Below are 19,623 nucleotides of genomic sequence, written 5' to 3'. Positions count from 1 at the left end.
ATGAGTATGGTGTGTATCAATGAATAAATAAATAAATAAAAATCAGAGTGCTACTTCTTTACCAGTGATATCAATAAATAAATTATAAATCCAGTGTTGGTCTTCAATCTGATTCATAAACAATAAAACACATATATATTGTGCTCAAAATAAAGTGCTCCATGCAATTTTCTATTAAAATGGTGCTAGAAAAAATATCTGTGAATAATTCAATTGTGATCCTTCAAATATAAATATTTAAATGAAATAGTCCAAAAGAAAAAGATTATATAGAGTAATCCAAAATGGCTTGTGTGAATACGTTCCTCGCTTATATCCGTGCTTCACTCATGCAATTAAGTGACTATGATCTCCTTCACCTTGTGTGTCACCTCTGAGTGCTCTAGCCTCTCACCTTATAGGCAAGATAAATTTGCCTTTGGTATCTATCCAAGCTCAACGAAAGACTCAATTTCTCTCAATCCCGGTCCTTTCTTACTTAGTGGAGCTGCTTTCTTGTCTTGATCGTTTTTTGTACTATCCTCTTTGTCCGATCTTTAGTGTGCCTCAGAGACAAAGACTATTCATGGTGCAGTATATCCAACTCATTTATTAAAATATAAGGATTTACACTTACAATTTAGGCATGATGCTTCAGCATGTAAATAAAAAACCAGCCGTCGCTGTGGAGATCGGGCTCCGTTGTAACGTCACTTCCGGCTCCTCCTACGCGTTACGTCACGAGGTCACGTGACTTCCTGAGGAAGTCACGTGACCTCGTGACGTAACGCGTAGGAGGAGCCGGAAGTGACGTTACAACGGAGCCCGATCTCCACAGCGACGGCTGGTTTTTTATTTACATGCTGAAGCATCATGCCTAAATTGTAAGTGTAAATCCTTATATTTTAATAAATGAGTTGGATATACTGCACCATGAATAGTCTTTGTCTCTGAGGCACACTAAAGATCGGACAAAGAGGATAGTACAAAAAACGATCAAGACAAGAAAGCAGCTCCACTAAGTAAGAAAGGACCGGGATTGAGAGAAATTGAGTCTTTCGTTGAGCTTGGATAGATACCAAAGGCAAATTTATCTTGCCTATAAGGTGAGAGGCTAGAGCACTCAGAGGTGACACACAAGGTGAAGGAGATCATAGTCACTTAATTGCATGAGTGAAGCACGGATATAAGCGAGGAACGTATTCACACAAGCCATTTTGGATTACTCTATATAATCTTTTTCTTTTGGACTATTTCATTTAAATATTTATATTTGAAGGATCACAATTGAATTATTCACAGATATTTTTTCTAGCACCATTTTAATAGAAAATTGCATGGAGCACTTTATTTTGAGCACAATATATATGTGTTTTATTGTTTATGAATCAGATTGAAGACCAACACTGGATTTATAATTTATTTATTGATATCACTGGTAAAGAAGTAGCACTCTGATTTTTATTTATTTATTTATTCATTGATACACACCGTACTCATATATTTATTTATTTTAAGATATTCTCGACATTGATTGATTTTATTAATACATTTGCACTTTTATCACCTAATTATTTAAAAATATTATATTTATCACGCGGAGCACCTTGAAAGCAAGAATTGTACACATCACTGCCACCAACCCAAATAGAGATCCATTAGAGCCAATCCCTGAAGCGCACCACTACCCTTAGAATTATATTATTTACTGCTTTAGTATCAGTCCCAGTGGCGCTGCAGCAGGGAGTCTCTAGCCACCTCAGACAGCGCAGGGATCACACACACCCCCTGATAAATTGTTAGCATTTTGTTCACACAAATAGAGCTTTGTTTTGGTGGCATTTAGTCACCATCATTTTATTTTTTTGCGAAATAAATGAAAGAAAAAAACTATTTTGAAAAAAGGGTTTTTTTTCCCTTTTTTCTATTAAAAAATTTTGCAAATAAATAATTGTTCTTTAAAAAATTAGCCCAAAATATATTTTGCCGCATTTCTTAGGTGAAAATAACCAAAAATCTGTGTATATTATTACATTATAGAGTCCACAAACTATGTAGTTATATATCTGAAAATTGATCAATCCTGATATACTGAAGGATTATCTCTTCTTGAGGCCTTAAAATTACAGTAGAAATAACCACCAAATTACCCCTTTTTGAAAAGTAGACGATCCAAAGTATTTAGTAAGAGGCATGGTGGGTTTTTTGAAGTTGAAATTTTTTGTCATAGTTTTTTGGAAAATGCAGAAACTAAAAAAGAATCTTCACAATTTTTCTTTTTTTACATACTGTCACTAGTGCAGTAGAGCATTATCATATAACTGGTGTGGCAGTGAACAGGGACACTGACTGGTGACAGTACAAAAAAAAGTAAATAAAAAATAATTGTATTTCTTTTTTTTTTTTTTATGATTTTTCTTTTTTTTAACACACTGTGACCAGAGCAATATAATGTTAGTAGTAACATTGTACTACTCTGGGTAAGAGATCAGGATTTTTTTTTTTTTTTTACACATTATGTTTGCTTATAGCAGTGCATTACATTGCTATAAGTGAACATTTACCTAAATGAAACCTAATCATTCAGTTTGTTTTGTTGTGATTAGCTGTGATTGGTCAAAGCTAATCATATGGTACAGATGGGCTGTGATTGGCTCTGTCTCTATCATGCAATCAATTTGACCAATCACAGCTACCAAAACAATTGTACATAAAGAATGACATGAAATAAAGCCATCCATTGTGTACAACTGTCATATGACCTACTGTGATTGGTCATGGCTGTCACATGGTACCCGCAATGAGCCGGTACTCTGGTCAGTCATCAACCATATCCCGTAACCGCCACTTCCTGACAGGACATCATATGATGTCCAGTCAGGATAACAAAGTCACCGCCCGACTGTCAAACTGCTACTGGTTAATCACTGTGAGGAATGAGCAGATGGAAGAGTTAAAAGTTCAGCTTTTAGTTGGAAGAGGAACAGACTTCCCTGAACACATTCATTTTCAGGGATAGCATAAAGGTGGCCAGAGTAGAAGATAGCTGGACAGATTGAAGCAGCAAGTTCCAGAGGATGAAAAAGCAGAAATTTGTAAGTCATACTAGGATCAAAAAGACACAGTAGTAGCAATGATACTAAAAATCTATTTCATAAATGTATATGATCAATTCTGTTTGTTTTAATGTAATCATTTTTTACTTTCAATATTTTTTATTAGTTTAAAAAAAAAACAGAAATAACACTGGGCAAGCAGTAAGTAAATGCCAGAACAAATACAAATAAACATAACAAGGGCTCAATGCCCAGTATAAAAATTCAAACCTTACAGCATACATAAAGTAATAAGAATGAGGTGCAATGGGGATACAAAACTAAAAAAAACAGTCAAACTTTTTTTAATTTTGGATAGAGCAAGGAAGGGTTACTGTAACCATCTTTTTCACCATCTATGTCAAGTTTTGGAGAATACCCTTTACTTCCTGTCCCATAGCCAAACCCATGAGTAATCTCTTAACAGACTTTACATTCTGAGAGCTCCAGCTTCAGAATATATCAACATTCTACAATTCTAGTACATGAAATACTAATAAAGTAGTACTGAAAGGGGTAGGGTTAAATATGACTAGTAAGTTGAGTGAGTCCCTGGCTCATTATGTGCATCAGATACAACAATAGCCATGGGACAAGCTCTGTTCCTTGCCATCCGGGAGTTTTGGGTGTTCCCAACTCCCTCCTCTGTGTCCCAGTTCCTCTTATTGTATTCTGGATAACATAAAATATATACAAATCCAGCAGTAGCAACCCATTATATGAAGCCAAAAACTCTTGTGAGCATTCAACTTAATGATAAAAATGGACAATGATGTTTATCTAGCTAGGTCTATAAAGCTGTCACTTGGTATAGATGTTACAGTGCTACTGGCATGCATTACTAGGGGTAATGCAAACGAGACTTACATTTCACCATGAAAATGTTTTCTTTTAAACTTTTACTTTACCAAGAGCCTGCATATGTGTCCTAACTAGACATCAGAGCACTCTGTGCATTAGGTTAGTCAAAGCACATACGCAGCTAACCTCCCATGGTCCTCCCACTGAGTGTGGAGCCAAAGGCTTCAAAGCTCACTTAACAACAAAAGATTTAAAGGAATACTAACAATGCATTTATCCCTTACATGCAACCAGGATAGTGTAAAAAAACAGTACATTTAACTGATATTGGTGTTGTTTAAATGTGAGACTTTGCACAGTAAGCAACATACCTGCTTAGGTTTATATTTTAGTTAGGTTTGACTACACAAGAATAAGCAGAGAATCGAAAATGGGATAGACTGGTGGCTAACCAATAGTCACACGTGCCTTGCTGGACTCTGGTTCTGAATTCAGATACTACCAGGGGCATTGTGTGCATTAAATTTGCATGTTCTTCCTATGTTTTTGTGAGTTTCCCTGGCTGTTGTGGTTTTCCTTCTAGCACACAATAGCATTCTTGTAGATCAATTACTGATCTGATGATTACTATCCATACACTGTGTCTGTAAAAGTATAGTAAACAGAGTTCCTTAGAGGAATATGTTTCAATATATGTAAACTTAAAGGCTTTGCTTAAATCCGGCCATAGACGTTCAAATTGCTAGCTATAGCCACAATATTCAGTGTGTGTTCTCCAAGCTGGTACAGCTCCTTGAGGGGAGATCACCAAATGTGTTGATGGGGGAATCTATCTATGGCTGGCTTTATGCTTCATCTAATCATAAAAATATAGTAAATAAAAAAACAATATTTTGCTATTTGCACAGCTGCCCAAACTTAAGCCGGCCATAGACGGTCCAAATCTTGGCCAGTTCAACCGGGACAACTTCGATCAACTTGGGTACAACCAGCCTGTCAGATTCTTCATGTGAATATTGCCAGCAGTTATAGCCATAAGCAATAATCACTGTGTGTTCTCCTGACCGTGGTTGGGGGGAGGGAAATCGCTCCATCTATGGATGCCTTTAGGCAGACAGGTCACCCAATAATATCTATCCCAGGTAGAGACAGCTCAACAAAGAAAGCCATTCACAGTGATTACCACTTATCTTGAACCCCCTCCCCAAACATCTGGATCATACAGGGGATAATAAAGGTGGTGTTAAGTGATCTTTTTCATTCTGGCCATTCAATATTAGAACAAACGTTTTGCCTGAAAACACCTAATCTACATTAATTCTTGTAACTGTATGTGCACTTAAATTAGAATAAAGCTTTGAAAGAAGAGAGAACTTTAATGGTTGTAACATGCTATCATATTAGTTATACCTTAGTATTATCATTTAATACAATTCAAAGAGATGCTTACCAGATAGTTATGTGATCATTCTGAGGTTCAGTTTCTAGAATTGTGAAGTTTATGTGTATTCCAAATCCTACTGGAACAGTAACGATCCAGGAACAGTCCTGAGAGTTTGGGTACTGATTAGGAAAGCCAGGGGAATAGATGGAGCCATTGAACGCTGTGACATTTCCTCCACATGGTACTAATCACGACATGCAAGAGCAGTCAAAAAGAATCCAACGTTAATCAGAGAAAGACATTTATTTAACATAGCTGAAAAGCTGATGTGTGTATACTGTGTTTATATATATATATATATATATATATATATATATATATATATATATATATTTATACACACTGCTCAAAAAAAATAAAAGAACACTTTGAATACACATCAGATCTCAATTAGTAAAAATATCATGCTGTTTATCTATTCTGATATGGACTGGGTATTGTGTTAGGAATGAAAGCATGCCACATCGTTTGATGGAAATAAACATTATCAACCTGCAGAGGGCTGAATTTAAAGATATCCCGAAAATCAAAATGAAAAAATTATGCAACAGGCTATTCCAAATTTTAATTGCAGCAACTCAAAATGGTACTCAGTAGTTTGTATGACCCCCACATGCTTGTATGCATGCCTGGCAACATTAATGAGACAACAGATGAGGTCCTGGGGTATTTCCTCCCAGATCCGGACCAGGGCATTACTGAGCTCCTGACCTGGTGGCGTCGGATGGACCAAAACATAATGTCACAGAGGCATTCTAGGTCAGCCAGCATGGGGGCCATTCAATGGTATCAATTCCTTCATTCTCCAGGAACTGGCTGTATACTCTCGCCACATGAGGCCAGGCATTGTTGTGCACAAGGTGGAACCCAGGACCCACTGCACCAGCGTAGGATCTGATAATGGGTCCAAGGATTTCATCCAATACCTAATGGCAGTCAGGGTGCCATTGTCTAGACTGTAGAGGTGTGTGCGTCCCTCCATGGATATGTCTCCCCAGACCATCACTGACCCACCACCAAACAGGTCATGCTGAACGATGTTACAGGCAGCATAACATTCTCCATGGCTTCTCCAGATCCCTCACGTCTGTCACATGTGCTCAGTGTGAACTTGCTCTCATCTGTGAAAAGCACAGGGCACCAGTAGCGGATCTGCCAACTCTGGTGTTTAATGGCAAATGCCAATCGAGCTCTATGGTGCTGAGCAGTGAGCACGGGGCCCACTAGAGGTCGTCTGGCCCTCAAGCCTGTCTGTTTCTGATGGTTCAGAGACATTCACACCAGTGGCCTGCTGGAGGTCATTTTTTAGGGTCCTGGCAGTGCTCATCCTGTTCCTCCTTGCACAAAGGAGCAGATACCAGTCCTTCTGATGGGTTAAGAACCTTCTATGTCTCTGTCCAGATCTCCTAGAGTAACTGCCTGTTTCCTGGAATCTCCTTCATGTTCTTGAGACTGTGCTAGGAGACACAGCAAACCTTCTAGCAATGGCGTGTATTGATGTGCCATCCTGGAGGAATTGGACCTCCTGTGCAACCTCTATACAGTCCAGATATCGCCTCATGCTACCAGTAGTGACACTAGCCAAATGCAAAACTAGTGAAAAACAGTCAGAAAAGATAAGTAGGGGAAAAAAAATGTCAGTGGCCTTCACCAGAAAAAACCTTCCTGATTTGGGGGTTGTCTCATCGTTGCATATCTAGTGCACCTGTTAATTATTTTATTAACATCAAAGCAGCCCCCTCTGCTACTTAACTAACCAGATCAATATCCCAGGAGTTTAATTGACTTTGCTTTACTCGGATTATAAAATGTTCCTTTACTTTTTTTGAGCAGTACATACACACACACACACACACACATACACTGTATATTACAAAATAACAAAGTTGCAAATATAAAGGGTCTTCACTAGAAACATGCCTGTTTTCCACTATGAACTAACTGGTTACAGTGATTTAAATTAACTTCCTTTAAGCGGAACACAAACCGGAACACAAACTGAAAAGATTTATTTTAGTCGTTAAGCGCATATCATCTTTTTATCACAAGGCACTCCCGAGCGTTGAACTTCTTGATTCTCCTCTTTGGAGATCATTTACCATATATTCATACAGAATCACTGGCTCTTTACAAAATCCTGTATAAAAAGTATGCAGCGCAAACAGTTGAAATATGAAGTTTAGTTTCTTGTCTCGGTGTCAGCAAGGCAGGAATTGTGAAGACATCACAGTGAAGGGAATATAGAAAATAGCATCTAGCCCTTTACCATTCTCTCCAAAACTGAAAAAGCTGTTAAAATGTGTCAAAAATCGAATTTGATTGGGAACAGCTTAAAGAACATGCAGACCCAAAAGCTATGTACATTTTCATTATTTCTCTTATTAAACCTATAATTTACATTTATTTGCTTGATTTTAATAACCCTCTCTAATAATACCTAGTCATAGCTGAGTATTACATTTCCCAGTTGTCTCTTCTTTTGGCAAAACATCATTAAACTGGATCTGTTCCATAGCTTGCAAATAATTACATATACATTATATTAAGGGAAACTGCTAAATTAGAATAATACTCAATGTATTATTTTAACACATGCATACAGAAAAACAAACATGTAGTCATTAGATTTTGCTTTTACAAAAGGCTCAGAAGATTACCTTTTCTTAAGGTTTTAAAAAGGCAATTAAAATGTATTTTATATAGGTTTGGTTTACTTAAGAAAACTACTAAACTGCAATGATTCAGAGTAACCTATCAACAGTCATCCTTTCTTATTCTTGCCCTAACTGACGAGAGGTGAAAATAATTTTATTGCCTTGCGCTACTATATTTTACACTTTTTCAGTTCATGTTTGGATGCTGTAAAAACTAAAGCCCCGTACACACGCGTCGAAAATTGGCAGGGAATTTTCGTCCAACGACCGATCTGCTGATTTTCGGCTTGTTAGTATGATGCTTCCGACAACCGACTCCGACTTTTCAGCCGAAAAAAATCTGGTGTGCAGACTATAAAATTTTTGTCTGCCATCAAAACATTTTCGTGCAGTCAGTACAGATTTCGACAGGGAAAAAGCTAATGAGCAAGTCTGGGCATGCTCAGTGAAGAAAGAACACAAAGAAAGCAAACCAGCACATGACATCACTTCTGAAGTAGAATTTTGTCGGGCGAGAAAATTTGTGTGCAGTCTAGGCACAATCCAACCAACAAAACACCACTCTGGACAAAAGAGGGACGATCGGTCGGCCGATAATCGTTGCGTGTGTACGGGGCTTTAGGCTGATTTTGTTTTATAAAGCTAAACTACAAGCACTACTTCTGCAGTCACATATTTTTATACAAGACAATGATACAGTACAGGAAACAGCACATTTGGTAGTTGTTGCTCTGATACACTTACCCTCACACCTGGGAAATGGATGATCCCAGTTTCTATTGGTGCCATGCTGGCAAGTCAACACAGGATGACCTATCAGTTGATACCCAGGGGAACACTCAAAAGAGATTGACTGTCCCACATTATAACCAGCTCCTCGGACTACACCATGTGAGAAAGGTTCGGGGTCTGGACACTCTTGGAGCTCATATGCTGCAGAAAAAAAGTATATGGTAAATATGTAACACTTACAGAAATACTACTATAAATATTAAAACACAAAGTGTACAGTTACTTGAATAGTAAAACTCAGGCTGATAATAATAATAACAGTTTCGGTGGAAAAGGGGACATATATCGTTAAAACGAAGATTTGTATATTCTTGATCATCACACCTATTACAGGTTAGTAGGACATCCCATTACAAAACCATGAGTTTTAACATGGAGTTGTTTCACCTCCCCCCCCCCCCTTCCCATTTTGTGGCTATAACAGCTACACTTCCAGAAAGGTATGGCAGTAAGGCTTGGAGTGCATCTGTAAGAAATTGGACCCATTAAGTCAAATTTGTGGGTCAGGTACTGATGTTGGACAAGAAGACCTGGTTCTTAATCAGTGTTCCAATTTATACCAAAGGTGCTTAATTGGGTTGAAGTCAAGGCAAGTCACTCAAGTGCCACAACCTCCAACTTTTAAAACCAGTCAGTTTTTGATTGTGTTTATTCACTAAAGTGCTGAAAGCTGATTTCTGTTTTTGTGGAATACTACACTGCATTGCTCTTAGCAGCACGTTAAAAATAAATTCCACCTTGTAGTCAGCTCAGCTGCATATGAAGGTTACCCAGTCTTTCTGTGTCTGTTTTGAAGAGGTTTTTGATGACCCCAGTATTCTAATTTAAGTGTTGGAGATCCAATATAAGGCAATATCACTCTTGCAATAATGCAATCTTGTATTCATGCTTCACAGAGTAAAGGTACATTTTTTGTACATTGGTTCTTGCTGTGGAATCACTGCTAAAAAGAGACCACGTAGAATTCCCCGTTTACCATTAAAATCTCCAAATAACTTTTGGAGCACATCATAGTTTTGTTTTTCATTATAAGAAGTTTTTTTTTCTTCTTAAAAACACAAACTGTTATTTCCTTAAAGCAAACCAGTTTTATTTAAAATTATGAAATGGACCAACAGTGTTGGGCTAATTAACTACAAGTGCCTGTTATGTACCTCTTATCCATCCAGAACTTGAAGTACTCGGTATGTATGCAACAAATATACCTCCTTCCTCTACAGTTCTGCATTGCAATTAACCATAGCCTTCTAACCAATAAATAGACCTGTATTGCACTAGGAGACTACCAGGGATTTTACTACAGGTACTGGAAGACAATATTTGAATGATAAATGTGCCAGGTGTAGAGCCTTCTGGAGGTGCTCAGTGTACGTGATTGCTTAGAAGGGCTTTGAAAAAAAAAACATCCATTCTCACCTCTATGCTGCAGCAACACAAAGAACTGAACTGTGCTTAAAACTTATGTGCTAATGTAAAACTAAACTTAAATATAACGCTCTTCATAAAAAGTGAATATTTGCAATTATTACTAACAACAAATAAAATCATAAAGTGATGCGTACAAACATCAAATTGTACATATACCGTATATACTTTTACAGTGCTGTACAAAAGTTTTAGGCAGGTATGAAGAAATTATATCAAGTAAGAATGCTTTCAAAAATATTTATTTCAATTGTTTATTTTTATCACTTTCCAAAATGTAAATCAAATCAATATTTAGTATGATTATCCTTTGGTTTCAAACCAACACACTTGCACAAAGTCATGGATTTTGTAGGATTAGAGTCAGGTGTATGATTACCAATTAGACCAAGCAGGTACTAATAATCATCAATTTCATATGTACTGTATGTTTAAATACAGTCATTAACTGAAACAGAAACAGCTGTATAGCTTAAACTGGATGAGGAACAGCCAAACTCTGCTACTAAAATGAGGTTGTGGAAGACAGTTTCTTTTTTTTTTTTTTAGAAAGAAGGCAGTTTCATATCACAGGTCATACACCATGGCAAGACTTAGCACAGCAACAAGACACAAGGTAGTTATAATGCATCAGCAAAGATTTCAAAGCAGACTGGGGTTTCAAGATGTGCTCTTCAAGCTCTTTGAAGAAGCACAAAGAAACAGTCAAAACTGAGGACCACATAAGCAGTGGTCAGACAAGGAAACCTAATACAGCAGATGAAAGATACATTATGTTATTAGTTTCCATCAATATCAGAATATGTCCAGCAGTGCCATCAGCACAAAACTGATGGAAACCAGTGAGACCCAGGTACACCCATCTACTGTCCTGGAGAAGGCTGGCCAGAATTGGGCTTTGTGGAAGAATTGCGGCCAAAAACACATATCAATCCAATGTGGAAACAAGGCTAAGCAACTCAGCTATGCACAAAAATATAGGAACTGGAGTGCAGAAAACGGCAGCAGGTGCTCTGAACTGATGAGTCAAAATTTGAAATATTTGGCAGTACCGGGAGGCAGTCTCTTCACCAAAGGGCTGGAGACTGGTACCATAGGTGTCTGCATGCAAGGGTGAAGCATGGTAGCGATACCTTGCACATTTGGGGCTGCATTTCTGTAAATAGAGTTGGAAATTTGGTCAGGATCAATGGCGTCCTCAATGCTGAGAATTACAGGCAGATACTTATCCATCATGTCCCTACCATCAGGGGTGTGATTGGCTCGCCATTTATTCTGCAGCAAGACAACTACCCAAACATACAGGCAATGTCATGAAGAACTATCTTCCATGTAAAGAAGAGCAAGGAGTTTTGGAAGTGATGGTTTGGCTCCCACAGAGTCCTAAACTCAACATCATGGAGTCTGTCTGGGATTACATGAAAGAAAGAAGAATTCGAGGCAGCCTACATTCACAGAAGATCTGTGGTTAGTTCTCCAAGAGATTTGGAACAATTTACCTGCCAGGTTTCTTTGAAAACTATGTGTCAATGTAACTAGAAGAATTGAAGCTGTTTGGAAGGCAGGGTGGCAGGGTGGAAGGGTAGTAACACCAAATATGGATTTGATTTCTCTTCTGTTCATTTACTTTCCATTTTGTTAATTGATAAAAAAATCTACAACACTTCTATTTCTGAAAGCATTCTTAAATTATAGAATTTTTTCACCCTGCCTAAAACAGTTCAAAACAAATAACAAAAATCTTCAAATCTGCCAAATTGAGTGTCAGAAAGACCATCAGAAACCATGATCCAAAACGTGAATTCCACCTTTCCCCGTGGGCATGCTCTCACCTTAAACAATATACCTTTAAATCATAAAAGGCCTGAAGCAACATTTTTCCTTTAACTACTTGTAGCCAAACACCCACTCCTGGTTCCTTTTATGGAAGGTAAAACTCAAAAGAAGCAGAGAAACGCCTACTGGTCTCAGTAAATTAAAACCAATTTATTGAAACAACATATATTGCACTTGCACGTTTAATATTCAGACAAGCTCTAAACTAGGGTACTCTGCCCAAAAATCGCTCTAAAAAGATGTCGGTGTCTTTCTTACACTCAATTTGCATGATTTAAAAATATTGTCATTTAGCTATATGCATTGTGACATTGCGACTCCTTGCCACCGTGAAAATGGTTATACAAAGGGCACAGGGTTCGCACATATAAAGAGTGCAGGACTCTGAAGTACTGATTATGAGAGGAGATAGCTTTCCACGGATTTTGGTATTCCCAGGTTGGGCTCCATAGTTTGGAGATTTTAAAAGGCTTTGGGAGGGAAAAAAAATCTCCAACCCAGTATCCAGGTCTTGCAGGAGACTGGAAGAATGTTAGTGCAGCCCTTATAATGATGGCTATAGGCATAGTTCAGAGCTTTCATCTGGAGACAGATGTGTTTTCCTGTTAGCAGATAGAGGTGCTCTACTCAAGAGTCAGCATTCCATGCTGGAAGACAAATTATTTGTCCATAGGACTGAGAGAGTTGGGGCAGCTAAGCGAGTGTGAGAGACTGAAAGAGAGTCTGGGAAACAGAGGGCACTGGAACACTAGGGGACTGAGGGAGTTTGCAAGTCTCAGAGGAGCGAGAGAGCCTGGGGTGTCAGGAGAACCCCTATTGAAAGGCCAGGAGTTGGCCTATACAGCAGGGAGCTATAAGTACAGGCTGAGTGAACCAGGAAAAGCCCAGAGAGTCAGAAGGTCTGGGTGAGACCTGTGACAAGTGCAGCAGTGCTGCTGAAAGAAAGCAAAGTGGCTTGGTATTTTCCATTACTTGTTTTGCTGATGAAAATCCCCAGCGTAGGCAACGGTTTGTTTAACTTGTGTTTAATAAAAGTGTTCTGGCAAGGCTTAACAACAGTTCTGATTGGTGTGGAGGAGAACTGGGCTGGGCTCATAAAATTACTTCAGATTGGAGAGCAGCACAGGCAGCGTGCAAAAGAAGTTAGGAAGGTGCTCAATGGATATCTATCAGAATCAGTTTTTCTGCACTTACAACAATTTTTTGAAAAGACCGCTAAAAAAAAAAAAAAATGCAGGTAAAAGCACAGGTAAATCAATTATTTTAAATGCAGTGTTTTTTTTTTTTTCTTTAGGCTGGGTTCACACTGGTGTGAACTGGATGTGGGTTTCCTCGCATCCATTTTGCATGTCAGGAGATTGTGACCAGCTCTCAATGGAACCGGTTCACACAGCACCGGGAGAGCTGCAGAGCAGTTTGCAGGAAAATTGTCTGCATCTTCTGGTTTGTTTTAGTTCTGAATTCAGCCAAAAATTCGGACCGAATTCAGACCTGAAATGGTAAACGGGACACATCAGACCCCCTGCTGCGAGGCGCTCCGAAATCCAGTGTGAACCCAGCCTCACGCAAATTAAATTGTATTCACTTGTGTCTGTGAACTCGAAAATTGACTAGTCAGTTCCCTAGCACAGCCTTCTTCCTTCTTGCATGTCATAGCCCTCCCTGCATCTGGGAGTGTTTAATTACTGTCTGCACTGGCCCTCTTTGCCCCTCTACTCCCTACATAACCTGTCAGGGGGAGGAGTGAATGTAAATACCATAAAGTGTCAACTGAGTGACAGCTTTGAGTCTGTAAATATTAGCAATAAATGGTCCTTTATTATTGCCATTTTTCTACTGTAGAGACAAGCTCTCTGAGTTAGCAGTAGCAACCAATTTACAGCATTTCTGTTTTCTTAGGTCTGGCTAGAAAAGTGAACACCTGCACATGTAACTATATGCTGGTCCTCCCTTTTCCACCTTAGGTAGAATAAGAGAGAAGCTGTCAATTGATTAGTTGCTACTGCCAATTCCAGGAGCTGGTCTCTGCAGTTTCTGTGTTTGTGGGAGCCAGGTTGGACTGTAAAGAAAGTAACCATATCTGTGCTTACACTAACCTGGAGAAGCTGTGTTGATTCAAACTCCTCTTTTAGCAGTCATCTCCACAATCTTGTCCACCTTGCTTAGTAGTGCAAGCACTGCGAACTTGTACAGACTCATTGATTCCCAGAACACAAGCTTCCCCAGTAAAGTTCCTGGTGCGGCAGTCCAACCCACACTGCACAGGTGCCCTAGCCACCCCTATATGGTGCTGAGGAACTCTGCAGCCATTTGTGCAAGTACAGTAATACTCTGGCTGCAAGCCGACTTTTCTTTTCCAGTTTTTCAATTTCAAAAACTAGAAATGGAGAGCCAACCCGCCATCTAACAATTGCTGCACATGCCCAATGGCTACAGCGCCAAGTAGTGCCATTTTAGAGTGGCTCTTGCACCTGTGCAATTTGGGTAAAACCATTGCGCTTCCCCAAGCAGTGATTTTACTGGGGTCACATGTTTTCTGGGGACAGACCCCTCAAACAAGGACTGTCTCCAGGATACAGGAATGAATGGTAACCTTAACCCTGTCTGTCTTGGAATACATAATGCTATATCACTGACTAGTGATGTAGAGACGTCATATTGGCTAAAAACTCTACCTTCATTTACACATATAGTAAATGCTGCTAAAGTAATATGACTTGAAGTTTTTATAATAGTTCTCAAGCATATAATATTGGCAAATTGGATATACTACAGAACCTCGGGGGTAAGGTTTCAATAAATAAAATTAAATGTTTTATTTACCTGGAATTTTGACAAAATTTTACAGTTCAATAGTAATTAAATTCTGGAAGGAATATTTATTTGCAGTGTCTGGGCAAGGATCAATATCAACAGGTCTAACTTAAAGCCCCCTCTATGCAACTGCAAAAGTGCACAACGCCTAGGGGTTTATTCATAATTCAGAGAACGTGCCTTTCACAAACTTTCGCTGGTAGAGAATTAGTCACTTCCATTAAAAACACATACATGTGGGTGATTCTCCACCAGGGAGTGCTTGTAAAAGGTAAATGGAATAATAGTCACCTTAAAGTGGTTTTAAAGTCTAAACATTTTTACCTTAAAGCATTCCTTGCATTAAAGTAAAAAATGATAAGGCATTAGCATCCCCTACCCCCCCCCCTTTTTCTTACCTGAGCCCTCATTCGTTCCAGCACTGTGCACTTCTCTCCCCTCACTTATGGGTCTTATTGGGTTTGCTGGGACACCAGGAGCCATTGGCTCCCTCTGCTGTCGATCAAAGCCAGTGATTAGGGATTGGGGGGTGGGGAGTCCCCTTGTCTTTGTCAGTGGATGCAGAAGCAGGTCCCTAGAGCAAGCAAGCACAAGTGCCCCCATAGGAAGTGGCTTTCCGTGGAGGCTTTGGACAGAGAAGAGGGGCTAGGAGCTCTGGCAGGGGATCCAAGAAGAGCAGGTTCGCAGCTTCTCTGTGCAATTCCTTTGCACAGAGCAGGTAAATATAGACGTGTTTGTTATTTATTTTTATTTTTTTTTAAATGTACCTTTACCATCACTTTAAATCTGCTAAGCTGCAGACAGACATTTAAGGCAGGAACAAAATTTGCTCACTTGTACCTTAACATAATTTGTAAAACATCCAGGGAGTCCTAAAATGAAAATAACAACTCCAGAAACTGACACTGCACTTGGTCCCACCACCTCTAATCCTTCAATATCTGTAAATCACTAAAATGGACAGCACAACTTTTTTTTGAACATCATTACCTGCATATTAAAGGTTTAGGATTCCCAGGATGCTCTGCAAGTTGTGTAGGCATCTTCAAGTGGCTATTTGATATGCCTGTAGTTTACTGACTTCAAAGTCAAAAGTGTTGTAAACAATCACCTTGTAAAATAACCCATTAAGTTTAAAATAGAAATTAAAGGCAAAACATTTTAGTATAGATATTAAAAAAAAATTACATTCCATCTGTTCTCAGAGAACACTGAGCTTGCAGTGATTGGCTGTGCAGCGGGGGCACTGCGGGACAAGTCTGATCAGTGGAGGAGAGTACACTGAGTTCCCAGCATAGCTAGAGAACTGACCACAGTGCGCTCTCCTGCTTAGTGTGGTCAGTTTTTATTAGGAAAGCAGAGGGACTATCAGGAACACCAGGGATTTCACACAAAGGAAGCAATTCAAAGAGAACAGGATACTTTCTCATACAAGTACATGGTACAGCAGGCACATATCAGGAATATGAAGTGTTTGAGTAACAAACGCTTTAAGGTGGTTGTAAGGATTAGACATTTTTTATCTTAATGCATTTGCTGCATTAAAGTAAAAAATGTTTCATTGTGTATATTGCCCCCCTCAAACCCTTATACTTACCAGAACCAGATCTCGATTCAGCAATGTGCCCATCTGTAATGGCTCTCATCACTTCTCCCCGCTCTCACAGGCTTTGCTGAGAGCAGTGGGAGCCATTGGCTTCCCCTGCTGTCAGCGAAATCCTATGGAAAATGAGAGGGGGTGGGGCTGAATCTCCCTGTCCATGTCTATAGACACAGGTAGTGCAGCTTGGGGTCAACCAGCAGTTATGCCATGACATGAAGCTGCTTTCTATGGTGGCACACCAAAAAGAGGAGAAGCCAGGAGCGCCGATGTGGGACCATAGAAAACCATTGCAAAGAGCAGGTATGTATAATATGTTTGTTTTTTGTTTTTTTTTAAAGAAAAAAGAAAGACTTTACAAATGTTTTAAAGTAGAACTAAAAGTAAAACTTTCTTTTTTTTTCTTTGTTGCCGATTGTGTCCCACATGTGGGGAGATTTACCTTCACTTCCTGTTCCATAGGCAAATCAGGAATTGTGAGGAAATCCCTCCAAAGTGAGGAAATCCCTAATTGTCAGCAGTGCCACCAGAATTAGTGTCCCCATTTTAAGATTACCCTTCTATTCCAGTTTTGGTGGAAAAAGCTAATATGGTATTTCCTTAACGTTTAAACTGATGAATGATGGTAAACAGAAAAAATGGATAGTCCCCCCCAATTGGAGAACAAGCAGTGATAAAAGTTTGGCAGGCAGGTGTTCCTTCTGAAATGTCTTTATCCTTTAAAAAAACAGGTCTCCATGACCAGCTAGGTGGCTTGGGAACCTCTTACACAAGTCAAGATCTGCAAATATCTCCTGATAGTTTTGAAATGCATTTTGTTTACCATAGGTTACATCAGATTAGGCATTTTCTTGTCAATCCTTTATTCAGGAGGAATGGTATAGGTTTGTGACAATTTACTTTAACAATGCCAGAATGGGTTTCAAAAGTATTTTCTGTATAACTGTAGGCAGGTGCAGTCTGTATTCTCCACTGTAGGTGGAGCTTGATCGCAGCTGCAATGCAGTAGGGGGAGGAAGGTGCGAGGAACTTGGTTCCTCTTTGATTTCCTCAGTCACAGGGAGACAGCTATCCAATTGGATGCTGATGCCCCATTTGACTTGGTGGCCATCTTGGGTGAGGGAAGAGCCTATTTACCACCCTGGCTCCCTGATTTGGTGCACATTGTGTAAGTGGTTAGTGTGGGGACAGGTACCCTGTCTTGCATGGTGGCAGGGAGAGGTTCCAGAGGAGTAGTGAAAGTGCACCCTATGTCCTTTCAGGAAGCCTCCCATTTGGGTGTGGACCAGCCAGGCCATATTCCGCTCCTAGTGGCAGATGCTTTTGGCATCTTCAAGTCTTCAGATCACTGTTTCACCGCTGTTACAGTTTGTAAGTGGCTCCGGTTGGGCATGCCTTCCCACTGGGCCTGTTTGCACTATGCTGAACTTTTCTACTATATTTTGCTTCAGCCTAGCTTGAACTCTGTGCACTTACTGTTAGCCAAACCATACTGTACCTATCCCACATATAAAACTAACTTTAATTATGTCAGGCATACATAACATTATCCTGAAACAAAGGGCATGGGGGCAGAAAACAGAACCTGATAGTGCAGTATGAAAAGGATTTTTTAAATGCCAAAGTAAATACGGGAACTCGCAAATACAGGAAGAGAATAAGCAGTGTGATCATGTGGCTGAAACACAAACTCAAGGGAACCTGTTAGCGGAAATGAGTGTAAAGCTGAGTATGCTGCTCAAGACTCATAAGACACAATCATCTAATCAAAGGGAATAATATACTTGTGTATATACACCAAAGTATTTACAGTGTACATATAATAAATATTAAAAGAGATAAAAAATACTATACTAGACTTGCAAGTAAATCTTGATAATAATGCAAGTTCTGTTTTGCGCCCCCTTTCCCTTTGTTTGTTTCAGATTCTATGGAGCTCCTATCTATGTACATAGGAGGCAGCAGCTGAACTTGTTTATAATGTCAGTCTATCAAAGGGAATTATCGCAGAGATTCATGCGTGTAACAATTTGTAACAGTGGGGTTAATTTACTAAAACTAGATGGGAGGAGCCTGATGATGGCGACAGCGCAGAGATCATGCTAGGAACGGCAAGAGACCCTATCCCACACATGTAAAGCAGGAGCTAACATGAAATCCCCTGCGGTATAAGACTGGCCAATGGTGGTGTTTAAGTGACTCTGTCACCTGTGACAACAAGGACAACACCAGGGAGGAGAGCTGAATAGGCAGACCCCGGATGGCTGTGAGTCAAGGAGACTGAAGCCTCGTGGGGAGGAGAGAGAGGACAGCCTGCTGACATGAGACACGGAGACCGAAGGACTGTGGGGAGACTCGGCAATCTCCTCCGTGACTTAATAGCACTCGGCTGTCCCCGGTCAGACTTGGCAGAAGTCACTGACCTCCCAAGGCTTAACACCTGAGGAGTCAGCAGGGAGTTCTGCGGGAGCTGCTGGAGGGGAGAGGTTGGCCATCTGCAAAATAACAACAGGCTGTCCATTGCAAAGAAAGGAGAAGGATATCTATTTAAAGCAGTACTCCCTTCTTCAGCAGGAGTGGTGAGTCACTCTCTACTTACTTCCCCAACGCTATATATATAGATATATATATCTATATATATATGAACTGTGGACTTACTAGGGGCAGGTTTTCTCTACTTATTTCAAAGGGAAAATACATCTACCTAACACCCTCATTCATATACTTAAAGAAGCTCATAGGTGGAAATAGATGATGAGGGGGGAAACAAGTTAAAGGAGGTAGGACTGCAAAGTCCCCAAAAAAAGGTGCTAGTCCTGGAATAATAAAAAAAATTAATGACCCATGAAGAGAATAACGAGAAACCACCTACTGAAAAACAACTGGGGGCCCGGGGAAAACAAGGAGCAGAAACTAACAAAAATGGACAGAACAAGACAGCACTTGAGAAGAGTATGCTCAACCAATCAAAAGTAAATCTAGAGATTGAAAGTGACACAGAGGCAGGACTAATGAAAGTGGAAGATACAAAAAAGGGACTGAACTCTCATACTCAAGAGATAAGGGAATTAAAAGAGGAAGTGAAAGCATTACAAGTTGAACACAGGGACATGGCTTACAAAATAGAAGACCAGAAAAACCGAAACAGAATGAAAAATATGAGAATTAGAGGCCTATCAGAAG

General features: G+C 39.6%; 1 protein-coding gene across 2 annotated transcripts in view; it reads right to left on the bottom strand.

Annotated features, from left to right (window-relative positions):
• The window catches only part of CSMD2 (CUB and Sushi multiple domains 2), a 1,446,274-nt gene that overhangs the window by 111,059 nt on the left and 1,315,592 nt on the right, over positions 1-19,623 (bottom strand). For both annotated transcript variants that reach the window (XM_082247591.1, XM_082247592.1), the window contains 2 exons: positions 8,718-8,906; positions 5,326-5,503 (listed from right to left, as the gene is read on the bottom strand). In XM_082247591.1, the coding sequence (XP_082103717.1) occupies positions 5,326-5,503; positions 8,718-8,906 (367 nt within the window). The remainder of the gene's footprint in view (positions 1-5,325; positions 5,504-8,717; positions 8,907-19,623) is intronic.

This window comes from Pelophylax lessonae, assembly GCF_965119305.1.
Source record: "Pelophylax lessonae genome assembly, chromosome: 2".
Lineage (NCBI taxonomy): Eukaryota > Metazoa > Chordata > Amphibia > Anura > Ranidae > Pelophylax > Pelophylax lessonae.
The sequence above is the reverse complement of the archived record's forward strand: the minus strand, read 5'-3'. Positions and strand labels throughout refer to the sequence as shown.